The sequence below is a fragment of the Hypomesus transpacificus genome, chromosome 13 (genome assembly GCF_021917145.1).
Source record: "Hypomesus transpacificus isolate Combined female chromosome 13, fHypTra1, whole genome shotgun sequence".
Lineage (NCBI taxonomy): Eukaryota > Metazoa > Chordata > Actinopteri > Osmeriformes > Osmeridae > Hypomesus > Hypomesus transpacificus.
Window position 1 is genome coordinate 12963182 of NC_061072.1, and position 19637 is coordinate 12982818.

The 19637-nt window shown below is 48.2% G+C and overlaps 1 protein-coding gene across 1 annotated transcript in view; it reads left to right on the forward strand.

The window, feature by feature from the left end:
* rbfox3a (RNA binding fox-1 homolog 3a) overlaps window positions 1–19637 on the forward strand; it is a 36251-nt gene that overhangs the window by 16202 nt on the left and 412 nt on the right. The window contains exons 6-10 of the mRNA XM_047032397.1: window positions 478–531; window positions 5154–5286; window positions 5947–5986; window positions 6334–6398; window positions 9580–9658. Of these exons, the coding sequence (XP_046888353.1) occupies window positions 478–531; window positions 5154–5286; window positions 5947–5986; window positions 6334–6398; window positions 9580–9658 (371 nt within the window). The remainder of the gene's footprint in view (window positions 1–477; window positions 532–5153; window positions 5287–5946; window positions 5987–6333; window positions 6399–9579; window positions 9659–19637) is intronic.

A 19637-nucleotide genomic window follows, 5' to 3' on the forward strand; every position in this document is an offset into this window, starting at 1 on the left:
CCACACAAAGACTACCGCACCAACACCATACGAACACCACACCAACACCACAGCACCTTGTGTGTCCTTGTGTATCTCCTCTGTCCGTCTCATTATTAACACTCCAGGCTTCTGCACTGTCACCCTGTGCAATATGGTGGCCTTAGCATTGCTGTAGATCTCTGGGCTAGCTTTAATAATGAAGGGACTTTTGGAATGCTAGGCTAATGGCATAATAAGTCAGAGAGATGTAAGGCTAGGTTGAAATTACACTCAAAAGTCATAAAGGCGATGGGATGCTATGCTAACATGATGCTAGGCTAACACCCCCTGTGTCTCCTGTAGGCTAGAAGCTAACAGTATGCTAGGCTAACACCCCCTGTGTGTCTCCTGTAGGCTAGAAGCTTACAGTATGCTAGGCTAACACCCCCTGTGTGTCTTCTGAAGGCTAGAAGCTAACAGTATGCTAGGCTAACACCCCCTATGTGTCTCCTGTAGGCTGGAAGCTGAACCCGGTGGTGGGAGCTGTCTATGGTCCTGAATTTTATGCAGGTAAAACAACACTGGCCTCAAGACTGAGAACTATACAGACTGTACATCCTATAACACATCTCTATAGCCCACCTTCCTGTTTGTCTGGCTGTCTTGTATTGTGTCTCCGTATTTGTCTCATTCTCTTGCTGTGTTCATCTAAGCGTGTGTGTGTGTGTGACTGTCTGGTCTGTGTAACTGCTCTCAGTTCTGCTCATTAGTGGAGGTCTGTTCATTCCCAGACAGCTTTACAGCACTCCTCTAAATAACCGCCCTGACAGGGAGAGACCATCCATCTCTTTTATTCATCCTTGCCTCTCTCCCTCCTTCCTTCCCTCGCTCTTCTCTCCTGTCTCAAACCCACCCCGTAACTCAGAACATCCCAAACCATCACCCAGCAAGCTATATCTGAATATCAATCTGGGTTCATACATGTGTTTACATATATGCACACACACACACACTCACACAGGTATAATACACACACACACACACAATCTCACATACATACATTCACCAACAAACAACCCCCACCCGCCCTCTCCTCACTCAAACACAGTCACACCCACACACACACAGCCCAGATTTGACTGCGGAGGCCAGCTCTCTGGCTGATTTACAACGTGCTAATGTGTGCGGTCGTCTTAAACACGCCACTAAAGTTTGCCAAGCCTAAACGACACCATATGCTCTCCTCCATCTCTGGGGGAAAGCAGAGACCACAGTGTGTGTGTGTGTGTGTGTGTGTGTGAGTGTGTGTATTTGTTTGTGTGAGATCACACCATCCACTCGTTCAGCAGATTACATGCAGGAATAAAAACTCTGGTTTATGTCCAAAACCCTCCTTCCTCCCTCCTATCCTCCCCCTCTCTTTCTTTTTAAACTGCCTCTCTCCCTCTCTCTCTCTCCCTCCCTCTCTCTCTTCTGATTCCAAACAGAATCAGAGAGGTCTCGCAAGGGGAAAACCCCTCCTTTTACAGCCAGAACAACCTCCGTCTCTCCTCTCCCTCCCCCGTTCTTCCTGCCTCCTTTCCTGCCCCCAGCCCCCACCTCGATCCCTCCTCTCCAAATATGAAAAATGAAAGATTTCCAGAGAGGAAGTGTTGGGTTGGGGTTTCTTCTGGCATAATTATGGCTGCATTTAATCTACTTTGGGCGGGAATAGAGCAGGATGTAAGAGCGATTAATCACTCTTTATCAGACGGCTTTTCCGAGCGCGGATCAGCGGAATTGGGCTCCATAAATCGCCGAGCGGTGACAGAACACTCCGTCTCCATTCCTGCGCCGGCTACAGGTTTATTGTGCTCAAATCCCATTCAACACAATGACAGATGAGAGGAGAGAGCTCGGCCACTCTCAGCACTGAACCCAGTGCACACACACACACACGCGCGTAGACACACACAGGCACAGACACACACATTTACAGGCAGACGCACACGTGCTTCTAGGCAGAAGCAGGCCGACGGAAAAACAGACACAGACAAACAGATGCAAACACACCCACATGATGCACACACACACAAACACACTTGTAGGCTGACACACGTGGTTAGACAGTGACAGGAACAGACAGACACAGACAGGGTCACAGTCCACAGTGACAGGAACAGACTGAATCCAGCCAGGGTACATGGGTGGAATGAGAAACTCAATATTCCTTTACACTCTAGATTACCACTCCCCTCCTCCTCGCTACCTTTTTTTGTTATAAAAGTCTCCTCTCCCTCTCCTACCTTCCACCTATCCACTCTCCAGGACCCAGACCTTAGAGAAGGTTATTCAGCCTGCCCCTGTAGACACACACACACACACACCCCAGGTGCCCCGACCCTTGGACACACCTTGATACAGGGGACTACCAGTCATGTACAGTATGCATATAAAATGTGAGTGTGTGTGTCAGTGTGTACGTGGGTGTGTGTGTGTGTGTGTGTGTGTGTGTGTGTGTGTGTGTGTGTGTGTGTGTGTGTGACTGACTGAGTGGAGTGGACTGCATGGGCATGAAGGACAATGAGGGAAATGTAATACTGATTGATTGACTGTGTCCTGAGTATATGCAGAGCTGGACTATATATGTGTGTGTGTATGTGTGTGTGTAAGGGGGGGGGGGGCTGAGGGTATGTGATGCTTGGCAGTGTGCTCACCAGAACACAACAAATAAGATTAAAATGCAAAACGTCTGCAGGGTAATAACCGAGCGGTGCCCGCTTTTAAACATATGCTGGAAAATTTGCAAGTTGGAAGGGTGACTCTACTTTGACTCCGGGGTCTGTCAGATTGCAGCGATGTGATTGGTCCACAGTGGTGGAGGTCACTGTCATTTGCTGACCCCAGCTTTTATTACTGAATCAATTTAGGTGTTTAAAACACACGCTTCCATTTGTTTAACTAGATTCAGGGTGAGTGTGTTTTGAGAACAGCCTGGTGTGTGTGTGTGTTTCCATGTGTGTGTGTGTGTGTGTGTGTGTGTGTGTGTGTGTGTGTGTGTGTGTGTGTGTGTGTGTGTGTGTGTGAGAGAGCATGTATTTTACATGTTGAATATACATCACAAACAGGCATACGTATGACGTCACCATGTAAAGATAGAGTATTACAAATGGTCATTCACGTAGACGCACATACACATTCCAATCACTAACCCGCCCCTAATTCTATTCCACACACACTCAAGCAGATGAAGTGAGCTTCATAACCCGTTGTGTGTTTTAACCAGCGTGACCCCAGCTAACCTCTACATCTGTCTGACCCCAGCTAACCTCTACATCTGTCTGACCCCAGCTAACCTCTACATCTGTCTGACTCCAACCTCCACAAACAAACACTTGTCCTGATTATGGGTCTACGTGGGTGTGTGTGCTGGGTGCATCTGTGAGTGTGTGTGTGCTGTGTGTGTGTGTGTGCTGTGTGTGTGCTGTGTGTGTGTGTGTGCTGTGTGTGCGTGTGTGTGCTGTGTGTGTGTGTGTGTTTTACAGGCCCTCCGTCTGTCAGAGCAGCACCCTGTATGATTCATAGGTTATTACGGCGGCGCTGTAGCTTGCAGGAAATGTAGCTCATCATCGGATTACATTCATCCACGTCCCGCACACAGAAGTGTGAGTGTGAGGAGGAGCGGGATGGAGGAGGAGTAGAGGAGGCTTGGGGGTCACGGATGTTCTGAGAGGCTGGTGGGATGTGTGTGCAGTCAGAAGCGGAGAGCAGAGAGAAGGCCTGGAGCTCTCCTGGATGACGCTCTGTGAGGAGCCATGCTCTGCACCTCCAACTGACTGAAGGCTGTTGGCTTGGTAACCAGAAGGACGATATTCCCTGTTTGGGGTTGTTTCATTGTAGGGGTGATATGTGTTTGCAGTTGTGTCTGTGGCTGAATGTTTTTGGGGTTGAGTCTGTTAGTGGTTGGGCATCACCTGGTCGCTGGCTCAGGGGACGACACACATGCCATGTACGAGATCCTGATCTGATCATGAATGTGTGTTTGTAGGTGTGTGTGTGTGTGTGTGCCTGAGAGGTGTGTGTGTGTGTGTCTATAGCTTAGTAGTTGGGCATAATGATAAGATGTCTCTGTGTGCATGAAGGCCTTGCTCCTGCATTTGTATATGTGTGTCTGTGTAGGTGTGTGTGTGTGTGCGTGTGTTTGTGTGTGCGTGTGTGTGTGTCTGTAGGTGGCCATCATTATAAGCTGGCCCTGTGTGTGTGTGAAGGCCATGCTCCCACGTTGATTGAAGGTTAAAGAGAGGCCTTCGGCTTGGCAAACTGAAGGCAAAAAAACACGCGCACACACATATACTGTAAGTGCACACACACCAGCAAGACCTTGCTCCCCTATACTATACCATTCATGTGTGTCGTGTGTGTGTGTGTGTGTGTGTGAGAGAGAGAGAGAGAGAGAGAGAGAGAGAGAGAGAGAGATGAAGGATAGCCATAGGTGAAGTCTGCTGTTCTAAAACAATAGAGTCCATCTGCTCCCTGTCGCCACTGCCAACACAAGTCTAACCTCCACCCACCTCTCTCCCTCTCTCTCCCTCTCTCTCCCTCTCTCTCTCTCTCTCTCTCTCTCTCTCTCTCTCTCTCTCTCTCTCTCTCTCTCTTTCTCTCTTCCTTTCTCTCTCTCTCCCCCTCTTCGCATCTCTCTACCTCTCTCTCTCTCTACCTCTCTCTCTCTCTACCTCTCTCTACCTCTCTCTTTCTCGCTCTCTTTCTCACTGCCAGCACATTGAGTCTAACCTTCGATGCACCTTCTCTTGTTCCCTCTCAGTCTGAGGTCTATCCCTCTCGCTTTCTCTCCTCCACCCTTCTCTTCTCCTCCCTCTCTTGTCTTGGCTGAGCCAGCTCGTTGTGTCTCACCCACTTCCCTACCCACCACCTCCCTACTGCCTTTCTGGGCCTGCATCCAACACATACACACACACACACACCTATATATTTCAACAATACTGTTGGCTAGGATTCCACGAACATGCAGGTTTAAGATGTCTGTCACAATAATCAAAACTGTTACTGACGTTCTCACTCTTTCCCCCTATCCCTTTCTCTCCTCCCCCTCTCCGTCTGCTCACTCCATCTCCCTCCTTATTTTTCTTTCACTCTCTTTTTCTTTGTTTTTTCTCTCTCCATTCTCTCCCTCTCTCTCTGCCCCCTCACCTCAGTAACAGGGTTTCCCTACCCCAGTGCAGGGGCAGCAGTAGCCTATCGGGGAGCCCATTTGAGAGGGAGGGGTCGTGCTGTCTACAACACATTCCGTGCCGCACCCCCACCCCCACCCATCCCCGCCTATGGAGCGTGAGTACACACACACACACAAACACACACACACACACATTCATGCGTCCTATGACAGCTCTCTATGAGTGGGAGCACTACACTCACAGGCACACACACATCCAAATATCATTCAGGAAGTGTGACACACACACACACACAAACACCTTCTCCATGACAGGAGAATGGCGGGGGAAAACAAAAAGGCGTTTTCTAATAGAGCGGAAAATTGCTCTTTGATTCCAGAATGGCCAAATTTGTCTCTCTTTTTTTGAATGTGTCATTCTTTATTCGGTGTTGAATGGACTGCTGTGGCCTTCCCTGCACACTCCACTGGAAATGTATTAGCCTGCACTCTGAAGAAAGCGACGGAGGGTTAGGGGCAGAGAATGAGAGAGAGAGAAAGAGAGAGACAGGGGGTTATACGTGAGAGAGAGAGAAAAAGAGAGAGCGAGTTATTTGTTATTCGAGATGGAGAAACACCAGCAGATTCCTTCACCATCTTTGTGGTCAAGGGAAGGTTGTGTGGTGTAGTGTGTAGTATTAGTGCGTCGTGTAGTGGGCTTCACAAATGATACAGTTGTATCTCATCTGAACCTCTTTTCATGTGTGTGTGTGTGTGTGTGTGTGTGTGTGTATGTGTGTGTGTGTGTGTTGCTGTGTGTTATCCTGTCCCCACAGTGTGGTCTACCAGGACGGCTTCTACGGAGCAGAAATATACGTAAGCACTCACACACACACAAACCCTGTGTCGTATTTATAGTAGAATAGGTTCTACTTGTTTCAGAGAACTTCAATCAGGCGCTCCATTCTTTTCTATTAATTATAGCCTCGTTAATCGCTACTGTGATAACCTCACACATACCTTTGCACACACACACACAACGCTCTAAAACACTCACACACTTTTTCTCCCTCACAATAATTACCTTACAGACTACTATCTTCAAAGTTCAATATTGTTGTAATTGAATTGTAACCACATCTTTCTTCTCCTACTTTCCTCCGTCCCCTCCCCTCCTCCCTCTCTCTTCTCCTCCCTCTCTCCTCTCCTCGATCTTATCTCAGGGGGGTTATGCAGCCTACAGATATGCCCAGCCAGCTGCCACTGCAGCAGCTGCCTACAGCGACAGGTAAGTCTCTTAAGACGCCCCCTCCCCCTTACACACCTCCTCCCTCCCCCCTACACACCTCCTCCCTCCCTCCCCCCTACACACCTCCTCCCTCCCTCCCCCCTACACACCTCCTCCCCTCCCCCTACACACCACCTCCCTCCCTCCCCCTTACACACCTCCTCCCTCCCCCCTACACACCTCCTCCCTCCCTCCCCCCTACACACCTCCTCCCTCCCTCCCCCCTACACACCTCCTCCCTCCCCCCTACACACCTCCTCCCTCCCTCCCCCCTACACACCTCCTCCCTCCCTCCCCCTTACACACCTCCTCCCTCCCTCCCCCTGCACACTTCCTCCCTCCCCCTTACAAACCTCCTCCCTCCCTCCCCCCTACACACCTCCTCCCTCCCTCCCCCTTACACACCTCCTCCCTCCCTCCCCTTACACACCTCCTCCCTCCCTCCAATCTACACACCTCCTTCCTCCCACCCCCCTACACACCTCCTCTCTCCCTCCCCCCTATACACCTCCTCCCTCTCTCCCCCTTACACACCTCCTCCCTCCCCCCTACACACCTCCTCCCTCCCCCCTACACACCTCCTCCCTCCCTCCCCCCATCACACCTTAAGGATTGAGGTTGAGCAGGAGGCAGGAAAAGTGCGTTAACATGAACATGGAGGACCTTCACCTGTATGGCTCCTACACAGTACAGCTTAACACTGTCAGGATCTAACATGAACCATACTGAACTCACTGGCTGTCCAACATGCAGCCTGGAGGAAGATGGTTAGATAGAAGCACCTGAGGGAACACCTCCCCACCCCCACCCCCCAGCACCTCAACAACCACCCACCCCTCGACCCTCACCCATGTCCTTCACTGATCTCCTGCCACTTACCCTCCAGGGGCCCAGTATCCAGACAGGGTCAGGCCAAGATTGGAGCTCTCTTCCCTGGGTAGATCGCCTCAGCAGGTTGGGGGTCTGGCGGTGGTTGTGTGTGGGGCTGTGAGGGTGTTGAAGGAGCTAATCTGGGGGAGATTGAGCGTGTCAGAACAGATAAGAGATGAGCGCGGAGGGAGCCTGTAGGCCACAGATAATGTAAGATTTATCAGAGGAGTGGAGAGGAGGAGGGGAGGGGGAGGAGGAGGGGGGAGACTCTGGGGGAGTTCTGAGGGGGCGAGAGGCAGGGAGGTGAAGGGCTGTCTCTCCACCAGAGTTATTCCATTCTATTCTTTTTTTTCCCGTTCCTCCTCCCTCATCTCCCTCTCTCCTTATCTCTCTTTATCTTTTGCTCTTTTTTCCTTCCCTTGTTCTGCGCTCCGTGTCTGCCTCCTGTTCCCTCACTCGCTTCAGTGGCTCCACTGAAAATCAGAAGAGCTTTCTGTCTCTCCCTCACTTTTGGTATTTGTTTCTCTCTCTCATTCTTTTTAGCTCTGATGATTTACAGTGAATAAGTGGAGTAAGTGGAGAGAGAGGGAGGAGAGGAGAACAGGGCTTTTGTTCAGCTTTTTTACTGTGGGTGAACCGAGCCCTGCGAGAACTGAGAGAGAGTGGATCACTGCTGTCTGTCCTCTCTCCACAGTGGAGGATTCATACCCACCCACACACACACACACACACACGACTGTCTTGATCATATCCCTGAATAGTCCTGGAATAGTTATACTGCTAACTTTACCTTTCAGAATGCGTCACATTATTTCATCATCCCCTTTCATCCGAACTCGTCCTCCACCTCATTCCCTCCACCCCCTCAGTTTGGTCTTTGGCTTCGTCCCTCCACCCTTAACACTCTTACCCTGCCACCCCTTCCTCCGCGACACACAAGCCCCAGGGTGGAACCCCCTGCATTTGCCTTATCTTTGCCCTCCAGACCTTCGCTGGCATCTCTCACTTCCAGAGGAGAGTAAACCAATGAAGAAGAGCAGAGAGGATGAGGAGAGGGGTTGATGAAGCAGTCTGCGTTGGCCCCTCTGTACCCCTTCTTCAGGAGGGAGAAACAGAGGGATGAAAGGCAGGGTGGCGGGATTAGTTCAAAATCAGTGATGGCGAAGGTAGAAGGATAACCCCACAGAGACAGGTGGAGGGGCAGGAGGACTAGGAATGGAGGAGGGGGGAGGGGGAGAGGAAGAATGAGACAAGGAGGAAAAGAGGAGGGCAATGCAAGGAGGAGATGTGGAACTGCAGATGGAGTGCTCTCTTTCTCCTCTCTCTCTCTCGCCCTGCTCACCCCCATTGCTCCATTTCTGTTCTTTCTCTTCGTCTCTCCTTCATTCCGTCTTGTTCTAACTCTCTCTGAATTTGTCCCCATCCATATTCCATGCCCTCCCTCTCTGCTCTGTCTCTTTGCCTCTCTAGTTCATTCCTTCTGTTCTTTTCGTGCTACACTTTCTCCATCTTTATCCTTATCCCTTCTCTCTCTTTATTTCACTCTCTTTCTTTGGTCTTTCTCTCTCTTTCTTCCTTCTCTTTCTTCCTCCTTCTCTTCCACCTCTTCTCTCTGGTAGGTTTTCACTCTAATCTCATCCTTCTCCCACCCTCCGGAAGATAAAACACTCACTCCTTTTTCTCATAAACCCGAAACGGCTAAAACAAATCATTGCAATCACAGCCTCTCACCTTTACGACGTACATTTACAGGGAGGCATGGGTAAGGCGCTGGTACTGCCGTGCAGGGCTCCTTAACGTGAAGCAGAGGAGGAAATGATTATAGATCCTGTCTCCAGATCCCCGTTAAAATCGACGACCCGATGCGTTGGTGTCTCATGCATACTCATTGTGGACACCGCACGGTGTCTGTCCGCTAGCAAACCTTAAGGACCGTTTTCAATCAAAGCCTATGGCAGGAAAAACAATTACCAATGTTTGAAAATGAATGGATTGACCAGTAAAGGATTACTCTCTGAGGCTGGCTTTCTTCAGGGACCAGACATAAAACAGACGTAGCACAGACGTAGGACCAGACATCCCACCAAACGTAAGCTAAACGCAAGCTAAGAGCAAGCTAAACGTAAGCTAAAAGCAAGCTAAACATAAGCTAAAAGCAAGCTATACGTAAGCTAAACGTTTAAAGGGAACACGTGGCCTGTTCGCATTTACTAGAGGTGGGACCACCAAGATGTCCTCAACTAGATTCTGTTTGTTTCAGACATGTTCATGTGTTGACATCTTGATGTGTGTGTGTGTGTCTCCTCTCCAGTTACGGAAGAGTCTATGCAACTGCAGATCCCTACCACCATACGCTTGGCCCTGCAGCCACATACAGCGTTGGCACTATGGTGAGTCCTCATCCTCTCTGACCCCACTCTGCCACACACCATCAAAATGGCTCCTCACTTGTAGTTTTGTAGTCCCAATGTCGTCCTTCACAGAGCCGTGTCATCATTTCACAGTATTGAATATCTCTGGGGGGAAAAAAGGAGAAGAGCTACAAAAAAAATTGGTTTAACGTTTTGAAAAAAATGTCAGGGCGACAACTTGATTCCCTTCAATAAATTTATTGCTGACGCAGGCTCAGTCTTGCAAGTTTGGTATTGACCTCAGGTCGATGCTTGTTCTACCAGAGTGCAGCTCTTCTCCTTCTCCCTCCCTGTCTGGACCAGTTTACATTAATGTGAGGTGTAATGTGTAGATCTATAGTGTTTAGAATGGGTATCCCAGATGGGGGAGTTGAACTGATGTGTTTTTAAGGGGAGTTGCATTATCAGTTCCTGTATGTGTTTTTCTAAGACAGGCCTGCTGAATGTTTAATTTGAGTTCTGCCACTTCGGTAAATGAAAATGGGTTGTTGCCTTATTCTCAAACTCCCCATTCAATTTCACTGGCCTGGAGCTCCTTGTTTGAAACCCAAGTGAGACTGACTATCGTTTCCCTCACGGAGAGGAGGAGTCTCCTAAATTCTAGCAGGGGGAAACAGTGGACCGGTTAATGTTTGTTTTTAGCTAGCTTTTGCAGCTAACATCAAAGATGAAAAAAGAACAGCCCAAAACGAAGGGAAAAGAAAAACAGAACGAGCAATTTGTTTTCTTCCGTGGGTGCGGGCAGGGACTTCCTCCAAAGATTAACGACCGTCTTGAGCGGCGCAAGTCAGTGTGCTCAGGGATATCACACAGGAAAGAGAGGGAAGAAGAGAGAAATTTAGAAAGAAAGAAAGAAAAACGGATCAAACCAAAGGAGAGAAAGAGTCAGAGGAGTAACATCACAGCATCCAGCTCGCCCGAGCCAGTCCAGCCGTGCTGATTAGTGTTGAGGTAGCTCCGTAGACAGATGAGAGGGGTGTTGTGTGCCGACATGCGTGTGATGCCGAGAGCACAGACCCCCCCCCCCTGCCCCCCCTCCTCCCCAACAGCCCCCTCCATGCAGCTGCTAGCTAAAAGCCTTCATTAATTACGACCATTCTTTTCCTCTTCATTTGCTTAATTAAAACTGTGGCCTGTGTTTCTGTCCTTTATTACTCTCTTTACTTCTCTTCTTTTTCCTCTGAAAATCTCCTCCCTTTTTCCACCATGCACTGATCATTTTTTGCCACTCGCTAACAAACTCTGATGAAACTTCACTTAGATCTTCCACACACTCACACACACACATACACAAACTCATACACTGCAGGGATGTAGGGAGATTCGAATGGGATGAAACAGTGAGTCTGACCCCTCAGTAAGCCAAACAGTGACAGTGCTTGAAAGGCAGATTACTTCTGTTTGAGCCCCAGTACAAGTTTTTCCCACTGGGGACCCAGAGAATGAATCATGTTCCATTACCATCCTTGAGATTAAGGCCTGGTCTTAATGAGGCCCTAGGAGGTTAGAGCTGGGCTAGTCTAGCATTAGCGTCAGCTCTGCACCAATACCTGAGGTTAGCATCAGGCCAACCTAGTGTTAATCTCCCAAAGCTGAAGTCTGAAGGTGAACATAATGCTGTCTGTACTGAGGTCTGGCTGTAATTTTATGTGAAGTAATATTATAATCATTTGATATCATTATGTGGCCATGGTAGCTGTGACTACGCCGTAGAAGAGAAGAGAGAACCCCAGGAAGATCAGCAGCCTTTGAAGTCTAAGCTAGCTAAGGCTCTGTAGATAGTCTGGCCAGTGGGAGACACAGGACCATGCACAGAGCCCAGAGCTCAGATTAGAGGAGGGGGTGGGGAGGGGGGGGTGTACAGTAAGAGAGGTATGCAGGGGGCAGGGGAGGTGAGGGGGCGCAGGAAGTAGGAATCCACCCTGGCATGCCTTCTGACCATCTTCATTAGAATATGAAAGAGAATGAATGTGCTGCTACATATCTGACTGACCTATTTAACACAGGGAGGATTGGTCTCTATAAAGTACTGTAGCTTGACTGCACGATCAAAGCTGTGCTTTAGTCACTAATTGGTGGAAATTTTAACATCTCGTATCCCAGATTTTTTTTGACACCACAATCACGTCGTTACACACACAATCACACACATACACTTTGTAAAAACTATGCTGAAACTCTATTAAACATTTTTGTATCACTTTCACTTTTTGGGTCTTTACACTTTCATTTCAGCTAAACAAACAAGGAACAAACAAAAAAAACACATGGAAAAATGGAGGAACATTTCTTTGGGAAAAGAGAAGCCAGTAATATCAATATGACCCAAGGTTGCTCTACTGAGTTCTGATTGGAGTTCTTTTTTCATCTTTGATGTTGCAGGCTAGCCTATACCGAGGAGGGTGCAGTCGGTTCTCGCCCTACTAGCGGACACACCCCCTTCCCTTCCCCAGCAAAACAAACAAACAAACAAACTTTAAATAAATGCCTCCTTGCTCTCAATGGGAAAAAATAAACTAAAGTAGAAGTTCAATATACTGTACTTCTGGGTCAAAACTGACACCTGGTGTCCCCAGGACTTTCTGCAGTTGATGTCCAGTTTTAAATATTGACTGAAGTTTATGCATTCTCATCCATGTACTATACTGTACTACAGTGATGTTCTAACTACTGTCTGTATTAATTTCGATGTCACGTTTCTTCTGTTGAAATGAATGGTTTGCTGTTGGAGAAATGGGAGATGGTTTTTCTGAAGAGAAGAGAGAGAAAGAGAGCTGGAACAGAGGAGAAGGATTTGTTTTGTTTTGTTTCACCCCACTCTTCCATTTTTCTTTCTCTCTCTTTAAGTGTTCTCAAACTCTGCTCCTGGGGAATGCTTGTGTGAGTTCTGGTTTTAATTCCATCCAATTTCCTTTTTCCTTATTGTTACAATTAGTCATTGCCCCCATATACATAAAGGCCAGTAATGTTCAGCAATTGCAGTTTGAGCAACAAATTTCAAATTGGATTTTATTAAGTAAATGATAGTGCTATTCTCTGCTCTAAGAGAATTGGCTGGACCCAATGTTAGCCCACTAGCCCCTTAACGGGAGTTTCAGAGTTTGAGAGCGATTTTAAATGCCGCTTTGAAATCATTCTGCTGAATGAGGAGGAACTAACTCAAAATGGCTGCCAGGAAGTGATGCATTACTGAATGAGGAAGTGGAAATGGAAGTGATGCATTACTGAAGGCAGGGTGGGAGGAAGTGATGTATGGTGGTATTCAGGGCTGGGTAGGTGTAGGTAGGGGAGGGGGGATGTGTCGGGAAGTGTGTCAGAGCTATGGCAGCAGCAGCGGAATGGGCAGCCATATGTTAGAGCAGGCATTGATCACTGGCACCCAGCCAGACACTGAGGCTGAGGCTGAGGCAAAAGGTAGAAGCGGAGACAAAGGCCAGAAGCCACGTAGAAGGCTGGAAGCAGAGACTGGGAGTAGAGGCTGGGAGTAGAGGCTGGGAACTAGAAGAGGTAGGTGGCTTGAGGCTTAAGGGAAAGTATAGTAGACTAGTGTTAGGATCTAGTATCCCTACTGAGAGAGAGTTTTTCCACAACAGATAACACTTTTTCTACACACAAACTCTGTCTTCCCACACTTCATCAATGAGCAATAACATGACGTGACTGTGTTAACCAGCAGATTGCATACTGTGTAGATGCTTATGGAACAGGCTACATGGAGCAGTGGTTCAATGTCCTTGACAATGTAAAAATAAATCCCATCAGTCACATTAGCCCTACAGAACACACCCAGGAACATTGAGATCTATTAAACATGGACCAGTCTTTCAACCAGCCACTATCTAATGGAATGTAATGATGTAGCTTTATGTTTGCACACAGTGTTCCCTGTACTCTTCTGCAGGTTGAGAGGCCATTTAAAGCCAATTCCACTTCAGCTGGTTAACGATCAGTTTCTCAACCTGAAGCCATTGGACTATGCCCTCTTTTGAGGCTCAGCCTCAACAGTCTAACGCCAGTTATCTACAAGCCAGCTAACAGTCAATAGCTAAACAGTCATCTAATAGTCAGCAGACAGCCATCTGCTCTATAGCTACCAGTCAACTACCAACCAGCTAACATTCCGCTGACAGCAATCTACCAGTCAGCTACCAGCCAGCCAACAGTCAGTTAATTTCCAGAAAACTGTCAGCAAACAGCAAGTTTGGAGCATTATAGGTTAGTTGATGCAGTATATATTGGGTCAGTATTGATTAGGTCAATGTTCCCCTACACAAAGCTTTGTGGTAGTGAGGGTGTGTCCTGGTGATCTTGTAGATAATCTGATGCTCTTCTTGGACAAGGAGTAACGGTGGTTCCGGCTGAGAGGAGAGAAGCGGAGAGTAGATAGTATCGATTGATCCTTACCCATAATATCCATCTTGGCTTCCGTAGCGTAACTAAGAAAAAGACCTCCTCCTTCACTTGTACACACCCCCTTCCTCACCAGGACCCACCACCTGTTGGTAATTATATGTCAGGCTGGAGGGACAAATAGGAGACCTATGCACTCTGTAGATCACTCTCTGTGTCCAGGCGTATCAGTCTGTCTGGCAGTGGTGTCACCCAGAACCCTGGACCCCCCACCCCCCCTGGGGAGGGGAGGAGCGGGGTGGTAGAAGCACCACAGGTAATCATGCTGAAATGTCCAAACAGTAACTCAGCCACTTTCTCTCCACCTAAAGACTTTTAAGAGTTTTATTTACCTTGACAATTCTCTCTTCCACTGTCAGCTCTCTGAGATGGGATTTGAAGGTGACCCCACCCCCTCCTCACCTACCCCCCTCTCTCCTCAGGTGAGGCCGGGGTTTAAAGACCTCCAGTGAAGGAGGTTGGTGTCAGGGTTGGGGGTGTAGATAAGACCTAGGAGGGTCACTATGGGAACAGAGAAGAGGGTTCCAGAGCCAATAACCCTGCTCCCTTTTAGCCTTCCAGCACACTGGCTTCTAGTGCTCTGATCATGTTCCTATTGTGGGGGGGGGGGGGGGGGGGGGGGGGGGGGGGCAGTGGGGATAGGACACGCGCACACACACACACAGTTTATCACAAACTTGCTAAAAGCGAGACGGAACACACACCAGACAAATTCAGTTACGCTGACTCTCTCACATAAACACACACACACACACTGGCGTCCTCAGTAATAGTGTGTGTGTGCCTGCTGTGTGATGGGATGGTGAGCAGGGGAAGAAAGGAGTGCGGGCAGAGAAGCTGCTACCCAGGCAATTTAGCCCCAAGATGAGAGATAAGAGAGTTCAGTCAATAAGCACTGATCTCATTTGAAGATACAGCCGAAAGACTACACACACATACACACAAGCTCACACACACGGTAGATTGTGCACACGCATTTTATTTCATTGCCGTGGCTGTTGTGTCTGCCTCTCCAGTCTCCCCCTCTCTCTCTCCCCTCTCTTTCTCTGTATTCCCAGAGAGGGGAAGGCCATTGTAAAGTATGGATGGGATAAACTCCCCTCTGTTCTTCTCCTCCGCTTCATCCTTCTGTTTTGTAAAGAGAGAGAGGAAGGAAACCCAACTCCAGCCTGATGTCCTCAGGTCCCTCAGCCACCTCCCTCACATCCCCTGTTGTCCCCTGGTTAAGAGTACTCAACTGTGTTTACTGGAGCTGAGCCTCCCTGAACCACCTACTCACTTCCTGTTCCTCTTTCCACTTCCTGTGATTGGTCTTGGCAGCCATCACAAGTGCTAAGCCTGCAGTTAAATGCTCTAGACACTACAGAGGATTGTTCAAGCCTATACGTGGAACGACATCTGTATACATGCATTATTAAAGGAAGGACAGTTTGTCTTTAACAGAGCCAGGGTGCTTAAGAGTTCAGCACCTGTTGTTGCAGTTCATCTGAAATGTTCTTTTCAACGTTTCTTGTGTGTGTTTTTGCTGTAATTTTCTTGACGTACAGAAAAAACCTTTTGAACAGCTTTAAAATATACACTCATTTACACATAAAAATACTGTATCTAGTGTGCACCTCTTTTGCATTTACGTACAAATATCCAACGTTAAAAGACAATATGCTAACTCCAGTTACATACAAACCACTTCAGACTTTGAGCAAGCATCATGTGCAGAGGTCCGTCTGTAGTGGTGGGACATCTGCTCGTCTTCCTCTTCACTGTAAATATCCTTCTGGTGTTGTGAATAGATTAATTTATCATCTCTCCTCCAAGACACTTTGCAGATATTAGTTTGAAATTTGTTAACCAGTAAATTGTGTATTATATAAAAATGTGTTATACCATAGTATTTATTAGTGTAACAGATATGATTATGATCATCTGGCTCTGATAATATAGAAGAATAAATTAAGGGAAAATATTATTCAAAAAATATTTATTTTATATCATTATATTATGAGGTGGCAACTTTTTTATATGACAGTCCATGGCTTTTAGCTCCTTATTCATACTACGTATTCTGCTGGGAGGGTTGGCCATGATGTGCTTGTGGCCATTAGAGTGGGTCTGTTATGATATGAGGCAACTGTGTGTAAAATGTGTCCAGATAACCAAGCTTCCTCCGCTTTACCTTCAACAATGGCTTTTTATTTCTCGTTGTTTGGTTTCCGTTTGTTGTTTTCTGTTGGAAGAGAGGCAAGCACAAGTTTAAACGACGATGTTTGTTTCTTCCCGCTTTACGACACTCCTAAACCAGGAACATCACTCTGGGGGAGGGGATGGGTGTTAAGGCAATTCATGCTGGGTAGGGGACTGCAGAGTGGAGATAGGAGAGGGAGAGGCTTCTATTAAAAAAAGTCTTTCTTCATGCCTTTTTTTACCATCACTTCATCTGCACCTCCATCTCTGTTTGATGCAAGAAGCGATGGAAAACCACCGTTTCTGAATCACTTGTTGAGGAAATAAAAAGGCAATAGCAGAGGAATCGGCCTTATATGCAAAGTCCATCTCGTGTCCACTCTGAAACATGTTCATACTAACCCTATATGGCTCCACAGGGAGAGAGAGAGAGAGAGAGAGATAGAGAGAGAGAGAGAGAGAGAGAGAGAGAGAGAGAGTTTGTGAGTGTGTGAGCGGCGAGCAGGATTTAGAGTGAGCCAAAGCAGTCGGGATCTGGGGCCTCTAACAGGATCTCAGCCGCGGCCGACTGGCGTGATGAAAGCTCCCGTCTCGCATGGCTGCAGCGGCAGCCATTAAATGATTGCCAGTTTAATTGGCTCTGGTAATGCAGTCATTTATAAGATGGCACCCCGGGCCACCGGCCACACACAAGATGGCTGCCGGCTTCTCTCCCACTCGTTTGTTTGCGCGTTGCTTTCTCACTTTCCTTTCTTTTTTACTCTGTCTCTCGACCACTTCATCTCTCTCCCCTTCATCTGTCTCTCTCTGGGAGAGAGTGTCTCTCCCAGTCTCTTGCACACCCTATTTTTGTTCAGGCAGTGTCACCAAAGACCACAGTGGTTTCAACTTGTGCTCCTCTCTGGCTTAAAAAAAAACTACCTTTGTTGCAATTTGACATGTCATGAGATTTCTAAAAATATGTTTTTATATGAGAAAAAAAGAAGACCTCAAAATGCTGTACTTATGTAAACATGTATCGCACACTCTTTTATCATGTGTGGCTGTATATATCCTATCCATCTGTCCAGTGGTCTATATGCCGTTGTGGCTACATTCCTGAACATGATCAATATGTTGTAGGTGTTATGTGTTTTTACTTTTTAGATATATTAAGAAGCTTACCAGTTCCAGATCATTATGTGATCAATATCAATGTACAGTTATGTTCTACTGCTTACTTTGCCTCTGGACCAAAAGAAAGGTCCACATTCATGTAGACCAAGTGTCAACTGACTCATTTTCAATGTCAATATCCATCAAAAATCATATTTACCTGTTTATCCTCCAACTCAATATACTTTGTCTTTAAAGAGTTTTCCGTGTTCTCTGTGCTTGTCTGTTCTTCTGAGGATGCCGTATGACATCACATGGAGCTAGTCGAGGCAGGGGTAGGATTCTGCTGTGGTGTTGGAAACATGACAGATGATTCCTCTTAAACCTCAACCTCTAAATCCCTCTCTCTCTCTTTCTCTCTCTCTCTTTCAGTCTGTCTTTGAGAGAAGAAAGAGTGTAGTTCCCAGGTCAAAACACATACAGAGGGCCACTGGTCAAGCGAGAGAGAGAGAGAGAGAGTGAGAGAGAGAGAGAGAGAGAGAGAGAGAGAGAGAGAGAGAGAGAGAGAGAGAGAGGGGGGAATGTATAGAGGAGACGGGGGGCAGAGATGGGGGGGTTGTGGGAGAGGGAGGGGAGGGGAGGAGGGGTGATGGAGGCATGCTGGGGAAAGAGGAGGGGAAGGCAGGAGGGGGAGGGGAGGCGGGGGAGGGTTAGAGGAGGTGTAGGAGGGGGAGGGGAGGCAGGTGAGGGTTAGAGGAGGTGTAGGAGGGGGAGGGGAGGCAGGGGAGGGTTAGAGGAGGTGTAGGAGGGCGAGGGGAGGTAGGGGAGGGTTAGAGAAGGTGTAGGAGGGGGAGGGGAGGCAGGGGAGGGTTAGAGAAGGTGTAGGAGGGGGAGGGGAGGCAGGGGAGGGTTAGAGAAGGTGTAGGAGGCCTGCAGTACAGGCTTCTCAACCCATTAACTGCTCCGGGAGTTATTTGCCCGAGGTGATTAATATGTTTGTCACCTCTACTCTCAGAGAGGGAGCGAGAGCGTGAGACAGAGACGGAGGTAGAGGCAAAGAGCAGGCCTCCCAGCCATCAGGGGGAATCACAACGCTGCTGTTCTCTCACCCTCTCCATTGTTCTCTCTCCCTCCATACCTCTATCCCCGCAATCCTTTCTCTCTATCTCCCCCATGTGCTCATATGTGTGTGTGTGTGTGTGTCAGCCTGTACAAGCCCTCCCGCGTGCGTCCTGGCGAGGAGACGAGAGAACGCCGTTATTGGCTGTGATTGGCGGCCCGGCAGAGCAGCTGTGCGGCACACTGTCTCTGGAGGGGCGGGGCCAGGCACTACAAAGTGCTGCTGGAATATGAGTGTGTGTGTGTGTGTGTGAGAGAGAGAGAGAGAGAGAGAGAGAGAGAGAGAGAGAGAGAGAGAGAGAATTGGGCCTCAGTGTTCCCCTCTGAAGCTCTCGCTGCTCCACGCTCGTCTGCGAGAATTAAAGAGCTTCTGTCAAGACGAGAAAGCCCTGAGGACTCAGCCTGCTCCTTCTATCGCTCTCCCTCCCCCCTTCCTCCCTCCACACCCCTTTCTCCATCGCTCCCCCCTTCCTCCCTCCACATCCCTCTCTCCATCCCTACCCCGCTCCACTCCCTCAACCCTCCCCCCACACCCCTCCTTCCATCGCTCCCCCCCTCTTCTCCACACATATGCGCTGAAGTGTGCCCGTCGTGAGGCCTTGCGTGTGGCTGGAAGTGTGGCTACGCTGATCCCCTCTCCTTTTCTCTCTCTGTCTCCCTCTCTCCCTCTCTTAGTCTCTTTCTCTCTCTTCCCCCTCTTTTTTTTTCACAGTCTCTCTACCCTCCATCCTTCGTGCCCCCCTCCCCCCCCCTCTCTGAGCCAGAACTGTACATGGGTGCACAGTACCAAGTGTAGTCCTAAGCTGCTAACCTGAGAGGTGTGGGCCCTTAGGGGACACACTGTGTAATCACCATGTAATGATCACACCCACCCTGCCTGGGCACATGTAACCATTGGACACGACTCTGTTCCCCATTACCCTGGACAAGACCAAGAAGGGAGGAGTATGTAAATACATGTAAATGTTGTAATTTGCTGGGGTTTCCTGAATCACTTAGTAATAATATCAGCTGGTTATGGGGCAGTGCTGCAGACCAGCTGTGAATCTTTATCTGGAGACGTTTGAACGCACTGAAGGAAAAAACAAAGTATCCTTTTTGATGTTTTCCTTTTATGTTTTTTTTGTGTTCTTAAGTCATGCCAACACGGCTG